This window comes from Anabas testudineus, chromosome 17 (genome assembly GCF_900324465.2).
Source record: "Anabas testudineus chromosome 17, fAnaTes1.2, whole genome shotgun sequence".
Taxonomy (NCBI): Eukaryota; Metazoa; Chordata; class Actinopteri; order Anabantiformes; family Anabantidae; genus Anabas; species Anabas testudineus.
Genome location: NC_046626.1, coordinates 675,686 through 695,022, shown reverse-complemented (window position 1 = coordinate 695,022; position 19,337 = coordinate 675,686). Strand labels below are relative to the sequence as shown.

At 39.8% G+C, this 19,337-nt stretch overlaps 1 protein-coding gene across 1 annotated transcript; it reads left to right on the top strand.

Moving 5' to 3' along the window:
• The first annotated feature begins 1,698 nt into the window (after positions 1-1,698).
• dpydb (dihydropyrimidine dehydrogenase b) lies at positions 1,699-18,712 on the top strand. Its single transcript, XM_026374293.1, has 25 exons — positions 1,699-1,857; positions 4,917-5,027; positions 5,122-5,204; positions 6,389-6,476; positions 6,590-6,751; positions 6,962-7,158; positions 9,913-9,994; positions 10,215-10,302; positions 10,534-10,641; positions 10,765-10,934; positions 11,013-11,223; positions 11,543-11,727; positions 11,922-12,137; positions 12,803-12,967; positions 13,061-13,129; positions 13,374-13,457; positions 13,571-13,691; positions 13,785-13,904; positions 15,667-15,809; positions 16,279-16,333; positions 16,502-16,623; positions 17,173-17,322; positions 17,458-17,520; positions 17,737-17,814; positions 17,920-18,712. Exons 1-25 carry the CDS (start codon positions 1,828-1,830, stop codon positions 18,082-18,084), a joined length of 3,066 nt encoding a protein of 1,021 aa, XP_026230078.1. The 5' UTR covers positions 1,699-1,827; the 3' UTR covers positions 18,085-18,712.
• The last annotated feature ends 625 nt before the right edge of the window (positions 18,713-19,337 follow it).

The window sequence follows — 19,337 nt, the reverse complement described above, 5'->3', positions numbered from 1 at the left end:
GGGTATACAGTGCAGACTGGAAGCTGAGGGCAGCACTACATTACATGATGTGGTATGTATTAGTCACTTTTTGGAACAGTACAACAAACATAAATGTTGACGGAAGCATCGCGGTTTTCTTTACTTTATGCAAAGAGGCAATTTTGCATGAATTAAAAGATAATGTTAGTACTGACTCGAACTTCTTTGTTCGACAACCTGCAGGACCTCTCCACAATAAATGTACTTCCCATTTGTTGCAACACACATCTGTGTTTTGCAGTTTTCCCGCACGTTGCTGGCACAAGTCCAACAACGTGCGGGAAAACTCCCGCCCTCTTCTGTAGGCAACCCAATGCGCGCCTATTCTAGCCGCTACGGTAGTGGGTTGTTGACCGATAAAGCTCAGCTGGCCGCTTGCACACAGAGGCCTGACTAGTTTAACTAATAGTATTAGTTTAACTAATAGTTAAACTAATACTATTATACTATTAGTTTAACTAATACTATTAGTTAAACTAATACTATTATACTATTAGTTTAACTAATACTATTAGTTTAACTAATAGTATTAATACTATTAGTTAAACTAATACTATTATACTCTTAGTTTAACTAATACTATTAGTTTAACTAATAGTATTAGTTAAACTAGTACTATTATACTATTAGTTTAACTAATACTATTAGTTAAACTAATACTATTATACTCTTAGTTTAACTAATACTATTAGTTTAACTATTAGTTAAACTAATAGTATTATACTATTAGTTTAACTAATACTATTAGTTTAACTAATACTATTAGTTTAACTAATACTATTATACTATTAGTTTAACTAATACTATAAGTTTAACTAATACTATTATACTATTAGTTTAACTAATACTATTAGTTAAACTAATAGTATTAGTTAAACTAGTACTATTATACTATTAGTTAAACTAATAGTATAATAGTATTAGTTTAACTAATACTATTATACTATTAGTTTAACTAATACTATTAGTTTAACTAATACTATTATACTATTAGTTTAACTAATACTATTAGTTAAACTAATAGTATTAGTTAAACTAATACTATTATACTATTAGTTTAACTAATACTATTAGTTAAACTAATAGTATTAGTTAAACTAATACTATTAGTTTAACTAATAGTATTAGTTAAACTAATAGTATAATACTATTAGTTAAACTAATACTATTATACTATTAGTTTAACTAATACTATTAGTTTAACTAATACTATTATACTATTAGTTTAACTAATAGTATTAGTTAAAAGTTAAAAAGCTATTAGTTTAATTATTAGTTCAACTAATAGTTTAACTAATACTATTAGTTCAACTAATAGTTTAACTAATAGTTTAATTAATACTATTATAGTATTAGTTAAACTAATACTATTAGTTTTAAAGTCCAACCTATGTACGTGAGAGCTGCTTCTATTATGAAACCTGAAATGTTTCATAATAAAATTACATTAGTCTAAGTTTTACAGGAGCACGGCTGCATTCACACAAATCTAAAGCCTTATTTTAGATTAAAAATCCTTCATTTGAACTGAAATAATTCCGCTTCTGTGGTGAAATGTGAAAATAAAGCAGAAATAATCCGACGCTTCCTGTTTCCGCGATGTCCGTCTGCGACCGTAAAGGCTAGAGTAGTGGCGCTCCTCGACTTCCGGAGCGGACTTGCAGTTGACGCCCTCAGAGTGACAACACGTTAGAAACTTCCCCTGTGCAGCAGAGCAGTCTCGGACAGTGCTTCGAACCTCTAATCCAGATTGTTTTTCCTGAGGAGTTTAGAAAGTGTTTGTGTCCCACATCTGACAGTAGCATCATGTTGAGTACAGATCTTCCAGACATTGAGGTAAATGTGTTTAAACTTCACTTCTTTTGCCTCTTTTCTCAGCAGGTTTCTTTTGTTTCCAGGTTTCCTTTTGTGGAAGTGACTTAAACCACACGTCTTTTAGTTCGTAATAGTAAAGGTGCCCAGAAATCAGTGGAGGTCATGTGCTGAATGTTAAATCATGGTTGGTGTAATGGAAGCTTTACGATGACTAAAATAGCCACTAGTCACTAACACAACAAAAGAGCACGACCGTGTGATCATGTTGACTTCCAAAGTCACTTTCTCTGACAGGGTTTTGTGGTCTAGTATATGTATACGTGAGATCCCTGCACCTCTTTGAATGCTATAGAAGTGCAAAGTGATCTAAACGAGATCAGAATATTCGAATCAGCTTTGAGGATCTAGTACGAGTACAAAGAGTTTTCTTAGTGTTTCTACTAATGTGTCTCCTGTGTCTTCATGATCGGACTGGCTCTGAGTTGTAAACGTGGACAATCTGAAGCTGTAGCTGTAGGGAGACTTTTTTTATCTCTTCTCCCCCCGGGACGATTTTTTTCAGAGTAGGAAGTAACAAGACACAAATATGTCTAGCACGTAAAGAAAGTTGTTCTGGCCCTTGATCTGAAAACAAATCAAATCAATCAGTCTGCAATCAGCTGCAGCTTGTCACCAACACTTTCCAATAGGGAGAAGGAGGATCGAATAATTGAGGGCATTGGGATCCACCCCAGCAAATCCAGAGTGATTTCACACACAACCTATGACAAACCAATGACTTCTGGTTGTATACTGGTTGTATACTGGATGTCTTTGGTTCTGTCCAATCATTAGCAACCAGTTTAGTCCTTTCTGCCTTAATATCAAATATTGTGTTTTCTCTTTTAGTTTTTTTTTCTAAAATATCTTATCTAAGACGTGGACGTTTGTCCGTCACGGCAGAAGCTCTAAGGTCAAGGTCAAAAGACGACACGTTGCAGTTTAATGTACTTTCCTTTGTTCTGCTTTGTGAACACATACTACAAATCCTAGACATTTTCAAGGTACATCTGAAGAGTGCATTGAGGGAAAATGACTGAGATTCTATACTGTAAGAAAGAGGGTCATAGCACACTTGGTAGGAGATTCAAACTGCATAATGTTACTTGTTTAAACAGGAAAGTGGCCAACGGCGCTAAAACAATTTTTTAGCCTGAATCCTCCACCACAGAAGATTTCAAAGATTCACAATACGAAGCTCATCTCCAACATATTCTTTTACTTTTGTGTTATTTTCATATTGCATAGTAATCAACATTGTATCTATTAGCGACTATAAGTAGCACATGTACCGTATTTATTTTGGGACCTTTTCACCATGTTACCAGAGCACATGTGCACTGTTGTTTTAATTATTCTGTCTCTTCTGTACCTGGAGAGTCAGTGCTTCAAAATTGCGTTCATATGAGTACTTGTGGCTCCAATGAACCACAATAAAGTCTGAATCTGATCTTTAAGCTGGAGTTCCCTTCTGGGAAATGTAGGATACAATAAGTAAATTGCAGGCTCTATATTCTGGAGACCTGAATGAACACCATTTTAGAAGTCTTATAACACAGTATTACCAATCTGCATCCCCTTTAGCACACAGATCTTCATGCCATTACAGTTAAATTATTTAAAATGTATTTATTTTGCAGTTTTTACAATTCCAAATTTTAACTGTGGTATGATGGGATTTATGTTGATAGATTTCACCAGTGCAAGCATGTTGTCAGCAGCTTTAAAGTTCAAGAGAGTTAATGTTTTCTAAGATATACAACGTGACATGCTGCACATGCTCACTTGCATCACATTGTGTTTTTTGGGGACAGACCCAAACAAGTTGCTAACACTTTCCTTTTTTAAACAAAATGCTTTTTTGCAACTATAACACATCAGAGCAGTAATGACTAAAAAATACAAAACAGTGTCCTAAAGGAATAACATGCTGTTATGTAACAAGTCTTGTGTAGCAATGTGTAGCCAGCTGATATGTGATGCATGGACAGGGTGGAGGTGCTGCTGCGCACGTGTAGAGATTAAGCAATAGTTTAAACAGATGTCATAAAAAGCTGCATGAAAATTCTTACTACGCTGTGTTAGCTGTTAAATAATGTAGTAAACTCACAAAATATACACAAGCTTTGAATGAGTCACAAATCTAAACATGACTGATATAAAACTATTAAAAATTACATTTGAAAACATCACACTTCGATATATAAAGCAGTTATTTCCAACTGTTGATGATAATAGGTTGTTGAGATCTGTTTTAAAGATACAGCCTAATCTGATCCCACAGGAAGATCCTGCAAGTGGCCAACATAAATCTCATATAAACATATTTACACTATACTTACTTTCTTTTACTTGACTTTTCATACATATACTAAAGTATATGTTTGAAAACTACTCATATATTGTTAGAATATCTTGGATATTTCTAAAAGATATACAGATTATTTTTTGTACCAGGTTGTAAGGTTGGGACATACAGTAAATCATTTCTTCATTTCTGCTGTTACCCACCTCACACATCCCCTTAGTGCACTGACCTTGCGGCTCATAATTATCTTATCATGTTGACCCTAAACATTCAAACATGCAAACTTCCTAGAATGTTCTATATTTTCAAGGTTGTTGCCAGCAGACATAGCGTAACAGAGAGATTTGTAACAGTATGGGATGTATGTAAAGGAATAAAACGTTATCTTTGACGTCCTAAGAGAATGGCGTAATTGACTAGTTTACTCACAATTTTGTAATAACACAATATATGATCAAATTTGGCCAGCACAGGAAACATATGTTTAGGTGTCAAACAGACCACTGAACAACTTTTCTTTTTAACTTATAGGTACGTAACAGAGATCTGAGATTTCTGTTGTCTATCAGAGCTAAAGAATTAATATCAAGTGCAATTGCCAATCTAGAAAAACATGGCCTGACAACCTCTTTCAACTAATGATTTATAATCACTGTCTCTGTAGATCTTCCCTTAAATATGTGCTATACATCTTTTAGTGTTGTGTTAAATTGTTTCCCTCATTTTCTTGCAGAACATTCTGGCTCTGAACCCCAGGGTGAAAACGCATGCTCAGCTAGTTTCCACAGCAAACAAGAAAAAAGAGAAGAAACACTGGAAGAGAAACCCTGAGAGGAACTGTAACGTAAGATACTGAATACCACACACACAGAAAGACCCGCTGTTGGACTTGGATTGCGTGATATACTTAAAAGTTCCCCCACTGTTTTTTCTTTCAGTCATGTGTGAAGTTAGAGAACAACTTTGACGATATCAAACACACAACGGTGAGCGAGCGTGGAGCTCTGCGTGAAGCACTCAGGTGAGAATGAATGACTAGGCTGACTTGGCTGTTTATTGTTGCAGTCTATCTTATCGAGCTGACTTTGCAACAATCTCACAAACTCATTCACTTACTTTTAGCGAACTAAAGATTCTTTGCAAAGAGAGTAGACACTGTATTTAATCACTGTCAAACCATTTCTACACCTGTTAAACGACGCCACCTATATGAAAACAAGGTTGTCATCATGTTGATGCTGATGTAGCGGCTGGTTAGTGTAGTGGTAAGATCACCGCATTCCATGTGGGAGACTGGGGTCTTACGCTTACCCCGCCTACCCGTGTAAGTCGTTGTGGATTATATAAAAAAAAAAAGAGGCCTCCTACAAGCAAAGAAAGTACCAGCTGCCAGACTTCTGCCACCTGCTGTCAATGAGTATTACTGCTGCACGTCTCTGTAGGATACTTAGATTGCCATTACTTATTATTACACAGATGTTAGTCAGTCCCTGCTGGATTTTGTAAACTTTCTTGGGGATTGGGATGACCTGAAATACCTGATTTCACCTAGATTTTTATTTTATATATTTCCAAATATATATTTTTTGTATAGTTTATTAAATATCAAAAGCAATTGTTCCAGTGAGAACAAACTGCTGTTCTAAGTGGTCAAATTAATATGCACACATGCGTGCACACAAACAGCCATGTAAATTATGACTAACTATGCTATTTTAGCCGACAGCATTAGAGAATTGCCTTGCACAGCCTTTCACAGTCATTTTTGCAGACATCCCACCTCTCCTGGAAGTTTCTGGAGTTTCCTGTGTCAGAAAAGGACATGCATTCTAACAGAAGAACATCTATTTCTCCTCTTCTTGTAGATCTATCATTTGCCTTAGTGTGATTTAAGACATGAACAACTTAACTCTGGTCACAACATGGTAAACATTACACCTATTAATATCAGCACTGTATTTGTAAGCAAGTTAGCAATTTAGCTCAAGGCACCTGTGAGACACAAAGACTTTCAGTTAGTCTGCGGGCTTATAAACTGTTTTCATATCTTATAATATCGTTATCATCATCACTGAACCACTTTGTTTGCAGCAGTATTTCTAAGGTTTGAAACTTTCTGCTGGCAGACAGCACACTAATACTGCTTTTCAAGGCTGTTTCATTTGCATCTAAATAATTTACTTTACCTGTCACATTTGTGTATAGATGTCTGAAATGTGCCGACGCTCCCTGTCAGAAGAGCTGCCCGACTAACCTGGACATTAAGTCATTTATTACAAGTATCTCTAATAAGGTACTGGAAAATACACTCAATGAGTTGCATGTACATACACAGTTAACACTGAGTGATCGTTTTATTGATATGATAATCATATAGCCAACAATGTGTGTGTATGAATGTACTAGAACTACTATGGTGCAGCGCGGGCCATCCTGTCTGACAACCCCCTAGGATTGACCTGTGGAATGGTTTGTCCAACATCAGACCTGTGTGTAGGAGGCTGCAACCTGTATGCTACTGAGGAAGGACCTATTAACATCGGAGGGTTACAGCAGTTTGCTGTTGAGGTACATGATGAATTTGCATCAAAGTGACTGTGCTACTTTGTTTTGATGCACTTTATACTTAACTATCTTGCTTGCTAAATGCTAAATAGGTCTCAGTTATCACTTGATCAGAAGTTATACTCACAAGTCACCTATATTGTGTTGGGTGTTATAGTAGAGTTATTATAAATGGTGTTATAAATGACAAATGGGTGTATGTTTTTTTCACAGGTGTTTAGTAAGATGGGCATTGCTCAGATGAGGAATCCTAAACTCCCACCAGCCAATGATATGCCAGAGTCTTACCACAGCCCTATTGCCCTGATTGGCTGTGGTCCTGCATCAATCAGCTGTGCTTCCTTCCTGGCCCGTCTCGGATATGATAATATTACTATTTTTGAGAAGCAGAAGTACATTGGAGGACTGAGGTAACATGTTATCCTTTTCATCATATTCCCTTTCATGGAAAATCTCTTGTATTATTCCAAATGCAGTGCTTTTATACAGTTTTACAAAAGAGGACCCACCTTAGAGGATCATCAAAGAGAAAATTAGATCCTGCAACATGAAGCTCTCTATCTGCTATTTATGATGAAACATTCATCTAGGAAGTACACCAACAAACCCACCAGGGGGTAATCATCATAACTTTTCTGCATCAGAATAAACGTCCTATGACCCTTTAGATAGGTTCACACTCATTAGAATACAGACACAGTAGTAGTGCCTGCTCCATAGTATCACACAAACATGAACAGATCCCTAAGTTATGTACAGTACTTCTGTACCCCAGTATACTTCATTTCCCTTATTGCCTCCATTTGGACTCAAGGTGTCAATACAGTTATAATGAAAAATCATTCTGAGCATCATCATCATTCAATTAATATGAAAGTATCAGTGTTAAATACATAGTGTGGTTCTTAGTCCATATGAGTCAGACATGTGTTACCTTTTGGGAGCAATGTAAATTAAATGTATCGTTGTAATGTATGTTGCTCCTTGTAATTTTGTCTGCGCTAACATCCAGATCCATAGAGTTGACAGTGTCCGGGATGGTGTCAAGGTTGAACATCAGATATGGCGACTGTTTTTATGCTGATGATTTAGCAAAAGCCAGGTCTTTTCTTCCAGACCTGCTTTATTCTAGATATTGTGATGCTGTCTTCATGCTTCCATGCCCTTCTGTCACTGCTGTCATCCTCTAAAGTCTGCAGTTGGTCAGCAGCTTGACCACTCTGATGGAGAGGAGATGCAGTTAGAGATGTTGAAGCATCATAGGTTAATCTTTTTGGTCTCCCTTTCAGTAACCCAGACAGCCACTGCAGCGGTCCATAGAGCACCCTCAGTTTCTACTTAAATGTGTAACAATCTATGGTGGTTAAAAGGAGTGCCCTTCCTCACTCTTAAGAATGCAAATCCTGAATGTGTACACTGTGCTCCTGAAGCTTACATTTGCAGTGCTAGACCTAGGTGCCCAAAATATTTTTCCCATCTAGGTTGTTACATGGGATGGGAAATCTCCCTAAAGTTACAAATCCATGGACACTGGATACAGATACACAGGAATAGTATTTGGATTTAAGAAAATGTATGTATATACGTGAGGGAAAAAATTATTTGAACCCCAGCTGATTTTGTAAGTTTGCCCACTAACAAAGAAATGATCAGGCTATAATTTCAATGGTAGGTTTATTTGAACATTGAGACACAACAATGACAAAAAAAATCCAGAAAAATGCATTTCAAAAAGAGTTATAAATTAATTTGCATTTCCATGAAGGAAATAAGTATTTGATCCCCTATCCGTCAGCAAGATCTCTAGCTCCCAGGTGGATCTTATACAGGTAACGAGCTGACATTGGCAGCCCTCTCAGCTCGTTACCTATATAAAAGAGACCTGTCCACAGAAGCAATCAATCAATCCAGATTCCAAACTCTTCACCATGGCCAAGACCAAAGAGCTTTCCAAGGATGTCAGGGACAAGATTGTGGACCTACACAAGGCTGGAATGGGCTACAAGACCATCGCCAAGCAGCTGGGTGAGAAGGTGACAACAGTTGGTGCAATTATTCGCAAATGGAAGAAACATAAATTAACTGCCAATCTCCCTTGGTCTGGAGCTCCATGCAAGATCTCACCTCGTGGAGTTTCAATGATAATGAGAACGGTGAGGAATCAGCCAAGAACCACTCGGGAGGAACTTGTCAATGATCTCAAGGCAGCTGGGACCATAGTCACCAAAAAAACAGTTGGTAACACACTACGCCGTGAAGGACTGAAATCCTGCTGTGCCCGCAAGGTCCCCCTGCTCAAGAAAGCCCATCTACAGGCCCGTTTGAAGTTTGCCACTGAACATCTGACTGATTCAGAGGAAGACTGGGTGAAAGTGTTGTGGTCAGATGAGACCAAAATCGAGCTCTTTGGCATCAACTCAACTCGCTGTGTTTGGAGGAGGAGGAAGGCTGCCTGTGACTCCAAAAACACCGTCCCCACCGTCAAATATGGAGGTGGAAACATTATGCTTTGGGGGTGTTTTTCTGCCAAGGGGACAGGACAATTGCACCGCATCAAAGGGAGGATGGATGGGGCCATGTACCGTCAAATGTTGGGTGAGAACCTCCTTCCCTCAGTCAGGGCATTGAAAAGGGTCGTGGTTGGGTACTCCAGCATGACAATGATCCAAAACACACGGCTAAGGCAACAAATCACTGGCTCAAGAAGAAGCATATTAAGGTCATGGAGTGGCCTAGTCAGTCTCCAGACCTTAATCCCATAGAAAATCTGTGGAGGGAGCTGAAGGTTCGAGTTGCCAAACATTGGAGAGGATCTGCAAAGAGGAGTGGGCCAAAATCCCCCCTGAGATGTGTGCAAACCTTGTGGCCAACTACAAGAAACGGCTGACCTCTGTGATTGCCAACAAAGGTTTTGCCACCAAGTACTAAAGCACGTTTTTCGAAGGGATCAAATACTTCTTTCCTTCGTGGAAATGCAAATTAATTTATAACTCTTTTTGAAACGCATTTTTCTGGATTTGTTTTGTCATTGTTGTGTCTCACTGTTCAAATACACCTACCATTGAAATTATAGACTGATCATTTCTTTGTTAGTGGGCAAACTTACAAAATCAGCTGGGGTTCAAATAATTTTTTCCCTCACTGTATGTGTTTCTTTCATGCAGCACAACAGAAATCCCCCAGTTTCGGCTTCCCTATAAAGTGGTCCAATTTGAAATAGACCTGATGAAGGACCTGGGAGTGAAGGTATGATAGAAGAATTTCAAATTGCTCTGATACATTTTTAAAATGGCTTTGTACTGCCCATAATATTTTAGGAACACAACTGATGTTTAGCTGTTATGTCTTCTGTTGGATTAGAGACCTGACTGTTATTACTAGTCATATTAAATATAATATTTGCTGCTATTATCATTATCATTCTCCCCTGTACATAATGTTTAAATGTGTGTGTCCATGTGTTCAGGTGGTGTGTGAGAAGGGTCTGGGTGTTAACGGAATGACCCTAAGCTCCTTAAAAGAGGAAGGGTTTAAGGCCGTCTTTGTTGGGATTGGTGAGTTTCACAGACATTTCAGAAACTAGCCAGCCAGCTACAGTTACTGTAGCTTTGTTTGTGCATTAGAAAGTTTTGAAAGGACTCTTTTGAGGGTGCTCCACAACAAATACAGTCACACTGTTTCGGTTCAAACTCTTGTAGATACACCCCCTTTTTCTGCTACTGTACTGCATTTGCATGTGTCTCTGTCAAGTGTTTTCACGTGTGTGTGTGTGTTTGTGATTTCAGGTCTCCCTCAGGCCAACAGAGCTCAAATGTTCCAGGATTTAACCACGGATCAGGGTTTCTTCACCTCCAAAGACTTTTTGCCCCTGGTTGCTTCAGCCAGCAAGAAAGGTAGGGGTTAAAGAAGACCCTGTGTGGTTCCATCTACAATGTAAACCTCAGCAACTTCTTCAGCTTCAGGTTGGCTCACACCAACAAGCTCACATTACTGCATCTCTGTCTCACACTGTCCAGAAATGTGCCAATGTCGCTCTTCTCTGCCCGAGTTAAGGGGCGTAGTCATTGTTCTGGGGGCCGGTGACACCGCGTTTGACTGCGCCACCTCAGCTCTTCGCTGTGGAGCCAAGAGAGTGTTTGTCTGCTTCAGGAAGGGATTCACCAACATCAGGGCTGTTCCCGAAGAGGTGCAGATGCGGGATACACAGACTGATTGACGCTCTGACAAATGAAGAATACTGAACACAGATTTTTGTTTCTGTCAGATGGAGTTGGCTATGGAAGAGCAGTGTGAGTTCCTGCCTTTCCTGTCGCCCCGTGAGGTCATTATGAAGAATGGACGGGTCGCCGGGTTACAGTTCTGTCGCACCGAGCAGACGGAGGAAGGTGATTGGCTAGAAGATGAGGACCAAGTTGTCAGGCTGAAGGCTGACTACATCATCAGTGCCTTTGGTTCGCTGCTCAGTGACTCGCAAGGTAATGAACCATTCAACTGACACCACCACAAGTTTTTTTAAATTGCCTTTAACTTCTGTCAGTCAGTTGGAACTGATGAAGCAGAGGATGTGTATTAAACCTGCTGTGGTATCTTCAATTGTTTGTCTATTTTTACTTTACATACTGGACTGTGTCATGTATGTAATCAACCAGTCTAATTTTTCACAACACTGAATCATAACAAAACATGAAAACTTTGAAGGGAGTGCATACTCTTCATAGACAGTGTAAATACAGAACATTAGGACACAGGGACAAGCTTCTATACATTACCCTGATCCATCCATTCATTGTCAAGTGACCAAAGCCTTGGCTCCCGTGAAGCTGACGCGTTGGGGTACTCCAGAGGTCAACACGGACACCATGCAGACCAGTGAGCCCTGGGTGTTCGCAGGGGGAGACGTCGCTGGTTTGGCCAACACCACAGTGGAATCAGTGAACGATGGCAAACAGGCCTCGTGGCACATTCACAGATACATACAGGTAAACCTGGCATGATTTTCTCTGCCTCAAACATCTTCAGATCACATCTTTAAAGTCGAAAAATCTAGTTCAGCTAGCAGCAGTGCTCTGTAATTCGTCCGTAAAAAACCCCAACTGCAGTCTTCTCTCCAGTTCATGACTGAACTAATGCTAGTGGTGTGATTAAAACATCTACCTCCCTCCCTTCTCTGTAGTCCCTGCATGGACAGACAGTGGACCCAGTTCCAAAGCTGCCACTTTTCTACAGCGCTATAGATCAGGTGGACATAAGTGTTGAGGTTTGTGGAATAAAGTTTCCCAACCCGTTCGGCCTGGCCTCTGCTCCTCCCACCACCAGCACAGCCATGATCAGAAGAGCTTTTGAACAAGGATGGGGCTTTGCTCTGACCAAGACATTTGCACTGGACAAGGTACACACACATGGATGGGAAATGCACAAGAATGTGCTTGTTTGCTTTTCTTTTAAATGAGTGTATTTTACAGACAAACTAGTAGAAACATAAGAAGAAGATGGGGAAGGCATAGGAGCCGAGCCAAGAACCTTCAGAATTAAAAGCACACACCCCTCTTCTGTATTCCACACCACTATGTGTGTACAACAGGATGTTTCTTAATGGTTAGGTATCAACCATTGCATGGTTGATACAGTTAAGGACACAGTGACTTTGGAATGTGGACAACACATCCATATTTCATTTAGAAAAGGAAATACAGCCTGGGTAAATTAAAGGGCATCAAAATCAGCTTGGTTTGTTAGATTTTTGAAGTCAGTTTAGTAGATGTGGAGTTGATATATAATCATTGTTTCAACAGAATTCAGATGTTTTCTAACTGAGGTATAGGCCCAGATTCACCCTAATCCTGTATCACTTCAAAATAGGAAGGAGGAGAAGACAAACTCTAAATACGTTCGGCTCATGGCCTTGGCCTTAGTTAATATGACGACCCTATATCACAACAGTGCTTGTTAGTGCTTGAAATAAGTACTATGTGTGAATTATAAAACCACCTTCACATGATACATGTGCATAACTGTCTGAGAGCATTGTCATTGTCTGAACATGTCTGTCTTCAGGACATTGTGACCAATGTGTCTCCTCGTATCGTGCGTGGCACCACCTCTGGTCATGTGTACGGGCCAGGTCAAGGCTCCTTCCTCAACATTGAGCTCATCAGTGAGAAGACAGCAGCCTACTGGTGTCAGTCAGTCACTGAGCTGAAGAACGACTTTCCAGACAATGTAGGTTTCCCATCACGTTGCATTTCATTTCTTGACAATACAGTAGACGATAGTGAGCATTTGAAAACAAATCTCCACCTGTGTCTTTGCCAGGTGGTCATCTCCAGCATAATGTGCAGTTACAACAAGGAAGACTGGACAGAACTAGCCAAGATGGCAGAGGTGAGGACAACCACAAGCTGTAATGTCTCTACATGCATACATTTTCAACTTGCTTCCTATGGTTCTAGTCTGGAGAATACGGTTCATGTAGATGAATGGAGGCATGGAGATGTTTTCATATGGGGAAGGCAGAGGGAGGTTTAATATCATTCATAATTGAATATACTCTGCAAACTAGGGCCATAACAAATGAGCTGAAAATCAGTGAAGTTGTCCTTTAATTAGAATAAGATGTTTTGTTTAGAAATCAGGAGCAGATGCACTGGAGCTGAATCTGTCTTGTCCTCATGGGATGGGTGAGAGAGGCATGGGACTGGCCTGTGGACAGGTATGCGCACACACACACACACAAAGACACACAGAAACGCACTCATACTTAATTATGCACAAATGAGCAGTCTGATAAATGTTGCATTTTGATGTGTGTGTGTGTGTCCTCAGGATCCAGTGCTGGTGCGTAACATCTGTCGCTGGGTGCGTGCAGCCATTTCCATTCCGTTCTTTGCTAAGCTAACACCAAACGTCACCAATATCGTTGACATCGCCAAGGCTGCTCATGAAGGTAAACACATTTCACCAGCACCTATGTTATTTCTGCTACTGTAGCGTAGAGAAACAATTTAAAATTCAATATATCTTCTCTTACTGTTCACAGGGGGAGCTGACGGGGTCACAGCCACCAACACAGTCTCAGGTTTGATGGGACTGAGGGCAGACGGCTCCCCCTGGCCGGGTGTTGGAACGAGCGGTCGCACCACGTATGGAGGGGTGTCTGGTAAGGACTCATACAAGCGTAGAAACACATACGCAATCTCTAGATTCTGTCACTATATAACTGGCAATGGTAACATAAAAAAATAATCAGAAGTGCTGCTGTTACTGTGATTATTATGTGAAGAGTGGAAAGGCTGTTGGTCTGGATGACGTACCTGTGGAGGTGTGGAAGTGCTTAGGAGAGACAGCAGTGGAGTTTCTAACCAGTTTGTTCAATAGGATTCTAGAGAGTGAGAAGATGCCTGAGGAATGGAGGAGAAGTGTTCTGGTTCCGATCTTTAAGAACAAGGGTGACACGCAGAACTGCAGCAACTATAGAGGAATAAAGTTGAATACACACACAATGAAAGCTGTGGGAAAGAGTAGTGGAAGCCAGGCTTAGGAAGAAGGTGGAGATTTGTGAGCAGCAGTATGGTTTCATGCCCCGTAAGAGCACCACTGATGCCATTTTTGCTTTGAGAATGTTGATGGAAAAGTACAGAGATGGTCAGAAGGAGCTGCATTGTGTCTTTGTAGATTTAGAGAAGGCGTATGACAGGGTGCCGAGGGAGGAGCTGTGGTACTGTATGAGGTCGTCGGGAGTGGCAGAGAAGTACGTCAGAGTAGTTCAGGACATGTATGAGAGAAGTATGACGGTGGTGAGATGTGCTGTAGGTCAGACAGAGGAGTTCAAGGTGGAGGTGGGACTACACCAAGGATCAGCTTTGAGTCCCTTCTTGTTTGCTATGCTGATGGACAGGCTGACAGATGAGGTCAGACAGGAATCACCCTGGACAATGATGTTTGCGGATGACATTGTGATTTGCAGTGAGAGTAGAGAGCAGGTAGAGGAACAGCTGGAGAGGTGGAGGTTTGCTCTGGAAAGAAGAGGCATGAAGGTCAGTCGTAGTAAGACAGAATACATGTGTCTGAACGAGAGGGATCAAGGTAGAAGCGTTAGGTTACAGGGGGCTGAGGTGAAGAAGGTGCAGGCGTATTTAGGGTCAACAGTTCAGTGTGATGGGGAGTGTGGAAAAGAGGTGAAGACGCGAGTGCAGGCAGGTTGGAGTGGGTGGAGGAAAGTGTCAGGAGTGTTGTGTAACAGAAGAGTGTCAGCAAGACTCAAAGGAAAGGTCTACAAGACAGTGGTGAGACCAGCTCTGCTCTATGGGTTAGAGACGGTAGCAGTGAGAAAGAGACAAGAGGCTGAGATGGAGGTAGCAGAGATGAAGATGTTGAGGTTCTCCTTAGGAGTGACCAGGTTAGACAGAATAAGGAACGAGTACATCAGAGGGACGGCTCACGTTGCCTGTGTTAGCGACAAAGTCAGAGAGGCCAGACTGAGATGGTTTGGACATGTTCAGAGGAGGGATAGTGAGTATATTGGTAGAAGGATGTTGGAGATGGAGCTGCCAGGCAGGAGGGCAAGAGGACGACCAAAGAGGAGATATATGGATGTCTTAACAGAGGACATGAGGTTGGCTAGTGTTAGGGTAGAAGATGTTCATGATAGAGTTAGGTGGAGAAGGATGATTCGCTGTGGTGACCCCTGATGGGAAAAGACGAAAGAGAAGAAGAGAAGCTGCTGTTACTGTGATTATTATGTAATTAAAACAGTGCATCAGAGTTCATATTTTCACACAGTTAAAATGAACCATAACCAAAGGTGTATTAGGTGTAGATTGACTTTGACATGAATCAGAACGATACCTGATGTGTACACTGGGCTAGCTGCTAGTGAGGCACTCCCCACGAGCACTTAGTGATAATAATGATGTGTGCAGGTAACGCCATTAGGCCCATCACTCTCAGAGCAGTATCAGCCATCGCCAGAGCCATTCCTGGTTTCCCTATTTTGGCCACCGGTGGCATTGACTCAGCAGAGAGTGGACTACAGTTTCTCCATGCTGGAGCCTCAGTGTTACAGGTGATTTGTACATTACTTTTACCACGACAAGACTGCTGTACAGCTGTGACACTACTGTCCAGTCTTTAAAAAATGTACACAACAGTGTAACACAGAACTGCATTAAAGTGCAACTTAACAGCGTCACAAAACAGAACAGTCAAGTTCACTGAAGTGTGTTTTAGTAGATTATTTGCATTCATTATATCATTAGTAAGTACGTTGTAGGTAGGTTAAAAATAGCACACTTTACATACATTTCTTATAAGTGAATAAAAGCTCAATAAGTATACTTGATTGAAGTACACTTTACTTTAGTATACTTTGATTTTACTTACTTTACTTTTGAGGGCTTTGTGAAACAGCATTTGTGTTCAGTATAAACTGTACATTCAAAGTAAGTTAGCAAAATTGCATTGATTAAAAACTAAAACTACATTATGGTTCTTGGTTATGGTTCTTGATATGAATCTGTGTCTGGTTATTACAGGTGTGCAGTGCAATTCAGAACCAGGACTTCACTGTGATAGAGGATTATTGTATGGGTATGTACAATTCTGTATCTAGCATAGTTTACCCAGCAACTGTGAATGACTAATAATTAGAAACATTTGCAGTCATTCTTTCAACCCTCCTGATCTACCCTCTGACCTGGAAGTGATGCTTTGAGAGAGTGACCTGACACCATAATATAATGATGATAAATGTTTCAGGTTTGAAAGCCTTGTTGTACCTGAAGAGCTTAGAGCTGAAGGACTGGGATGGTCAGTCTCCTCCAACAGAGAAACACCAGAAAGGAAAACCAATTCCCAGGGTGGAAGACCTGGTCGGAAAGGTATCAGTACTGACAGTCATTATTCTGTTGAAGAAATACAGTGATTAGAACTACTGTGCTGAATAAATAGCTGCATTGGCTGAATATCTCTGCAACTTTTCTGATACCACTACTGTTATATTATTAGCAGAGAAAACCTCAGCAGAACCATATGGTCAAAGTTTTACATCATGATTTCTCTGAATGCCTGGGGTGTGTTTGTACCTATAGGGCTATTTTTGTGAGGACTAATTAAAGTTTGATACCTTGGGAGGGAGGGTATTTTTGGAAAAGCTAGGACATTTGGGTCAGTCTTCACTTTCTAGGAAACCTTCAGAGGGCTGGTTTTAAGGGTTAGGGTTAGATTCAGGTCTATGTTAAGGTGTCCTTACACAAAGATTAAAGCACAAACATGGACAAATTTTAGTTCAAACCATTGTTTCGAGGTCATTTTGGCCAACCGTGACAACTTCAAAGGATTGAGTGTTAAGACTAGGTTTAGGTTAGGTTAGGATTAGAGATTATGTTAATGAGTGTCCTCACTACTATATGTATTGTGTACTCATATAGAGCCTACCTAGTTTTGGTCCATACCTCCAACAGAAGACAGAAGTTCTTGCAGAGTACAAGAAGCTGCTTAGGGAAGCTGGGAAAACTGATGTGATAGAAGCCAGCACCACTCGGGTCAACATGCCCAAGAAATCTGTCCCCGCAGTCAAGGTGTGGCACACACACACACACACACACACACACACACACGCGCACTTGCTGTTCATCAACCTGTATTATATTTTGTTACATGAAATCACTTTTTAACCAAGTAAACATGTATGTGCTGTATTTGTGTGTTTGAAGGATGTGATAGCAAGAGCCCTGCGCTACATTGGAGCATACCAGGAACTTAACATTATAGAGCAGGTAATATCTAATATGAACTTGATGGACATGAAAAGGACATAGGCCACATAAAGCTGTGGGTTCCGATATACTAATGTATAGCTTGAGGAGTTAAGGTCACCATTATCTAATCCAGGTTATCAAAAAATAAAATAACTATTGATACAACAGTACTGTTATTTAAAAGTGAAATGAATAGAAATCATTCATGATTATGATGCTTGTCTGTGTTCTCAGGTCCAGGCTCTGATAGACGAAGAGATGTGTATCAACTGCGGTAAATGTTACATGACCTGCAACGACTCTGGATATCAGGTACAGTGTGCCAGCTGGTCTGTGGCATACAGTAACAACGATTGTCTCTTTCCTTTCAATTTGTCTCCTCCTGCCTCATTCCTGTCATACTTACTGTCTTCCCAGGCCATAACATTCGATCCAGAGACCCACCTGCCCTATGTGAATGACAGGTGTACGGGCTGCACTCTGTGCCTCAGTGTCTGTCCAATCATAGACTGCATCAAGATGGTTCCCAGAACAACACCTTATGAACCTAACAGGGGTGTACCCATTAGTCCCATGTGTTAGAACGAAAGCAAGACTTTGAACCTAGTCAGTTCTGTTTAAGACTTTTTTTTCCCGCCACGTGAGGTTTAAGATATTTGTTTCATATCAATGCAAAGTCATTTGGATGATGTAAACAGTCTAGAGGTGGTAGAAAAAGTAGAGAAGGAGGATGATAATTTATGGAAATTGTAGTCCTAATTGAAATGTGAAGATCCAACAGATACACTAGAATACATCATGAGCTATGTGTTCGGAGTTTACTTTTTTGGGTCCTGCAACACTAGACACCCTCATCCAAACCTAGGCTGCAGTGTTAATTTAAGGCTGAGCTAAGAATGATTGTTTTTTCTGATTAATCTATTGATTCACTTTCTTTAATTAATTAGTTAAGTTAACAATTATTTTTTTGATTTAAACTTTTTATTTACCATGTTGTACCTTATTCAAATTACAATCATTGTAGATTCTGCTTTTTTTGTTATCAGTTTGTTAACATGTTATGTTTGATTTGATGATTGCCTATTTCTACTTAAATGGAAATGTACAGTATTATATGTTAAATGTATCAATGAAAAAGAAAATGCTATTTTGATGCAACAATGATTTAAATAAAGTTTCTCTGATGCAGCAAACCATCTGTACAGTGCAAGTGTTGCCTTTTCACTGACCATGTTCCAGCGAACAGCTGTAGGCACAAGAACAGGAACTTGCCTGAAAAAACATACGAGCTGAAATAGGGTTTATTCCTGTATTGTTCGTTTAATAATTTCATGTTATGATTTTGCTTTTGCTTTCCTTTAAATCTCAGAAATAGAAGAAAATAGAAACTGTTACTGAACAAGCTTGGCACATTTTACAAAATACGGCTGAGGGAGAAGTTTAGAAGCTGGAGAACTAAATTCAGAATTTACAGATTAGGAAAAACACTAACTCCACCATTACTACAATTGACTTTCTCTAGACACGTTTATTGGAAAAAGATCTTTTTAGGAGATATGTATCTGTATGTTACTTTGATTCCAACACTATAGGAAGGTGTTTCGGTTAGTTTAATAAACTTTAGAAGCATATTTGAGTACATTTTAAAGGATTCCAATGGGCTATTTGTGGCCACCTTTAACAAAAGAAATGATTAAAGCAAGTAAAAACTTTAGTGTTTTTATGGGAAACTGACTATAGTTTAAGACAGCTCTGAAATATATCATTAACCTGCCCTTTAAGTACAGATGTTTTTAAATAAGACTTTTTATTTTCCCTTATAATAAGAAAACTAT

Bases quoted from the DNA above. Each gene is read 5' to 3' on its own strand.
- dpydb (XM_026374293.1), top strand. From the start codon at position 1,828: ATGTTGAGTACAGATCTTCCAGACATTGAG. The intron at 10,303-10,533 runs GTGAGTTTCACA...TTGTGATTTCAG, and splicing joins GGCCGTCTTTGTTGGGATTG to GTCTCCCTCAGGCCAACAGA. The intron at 13,905-15,666 runs GTAAGGACTCAT...TGATGTGTGCAG, and splicing joins CACGTATGGAGGGGTGTCTG to GTAACGCCATTAGGCCCATC.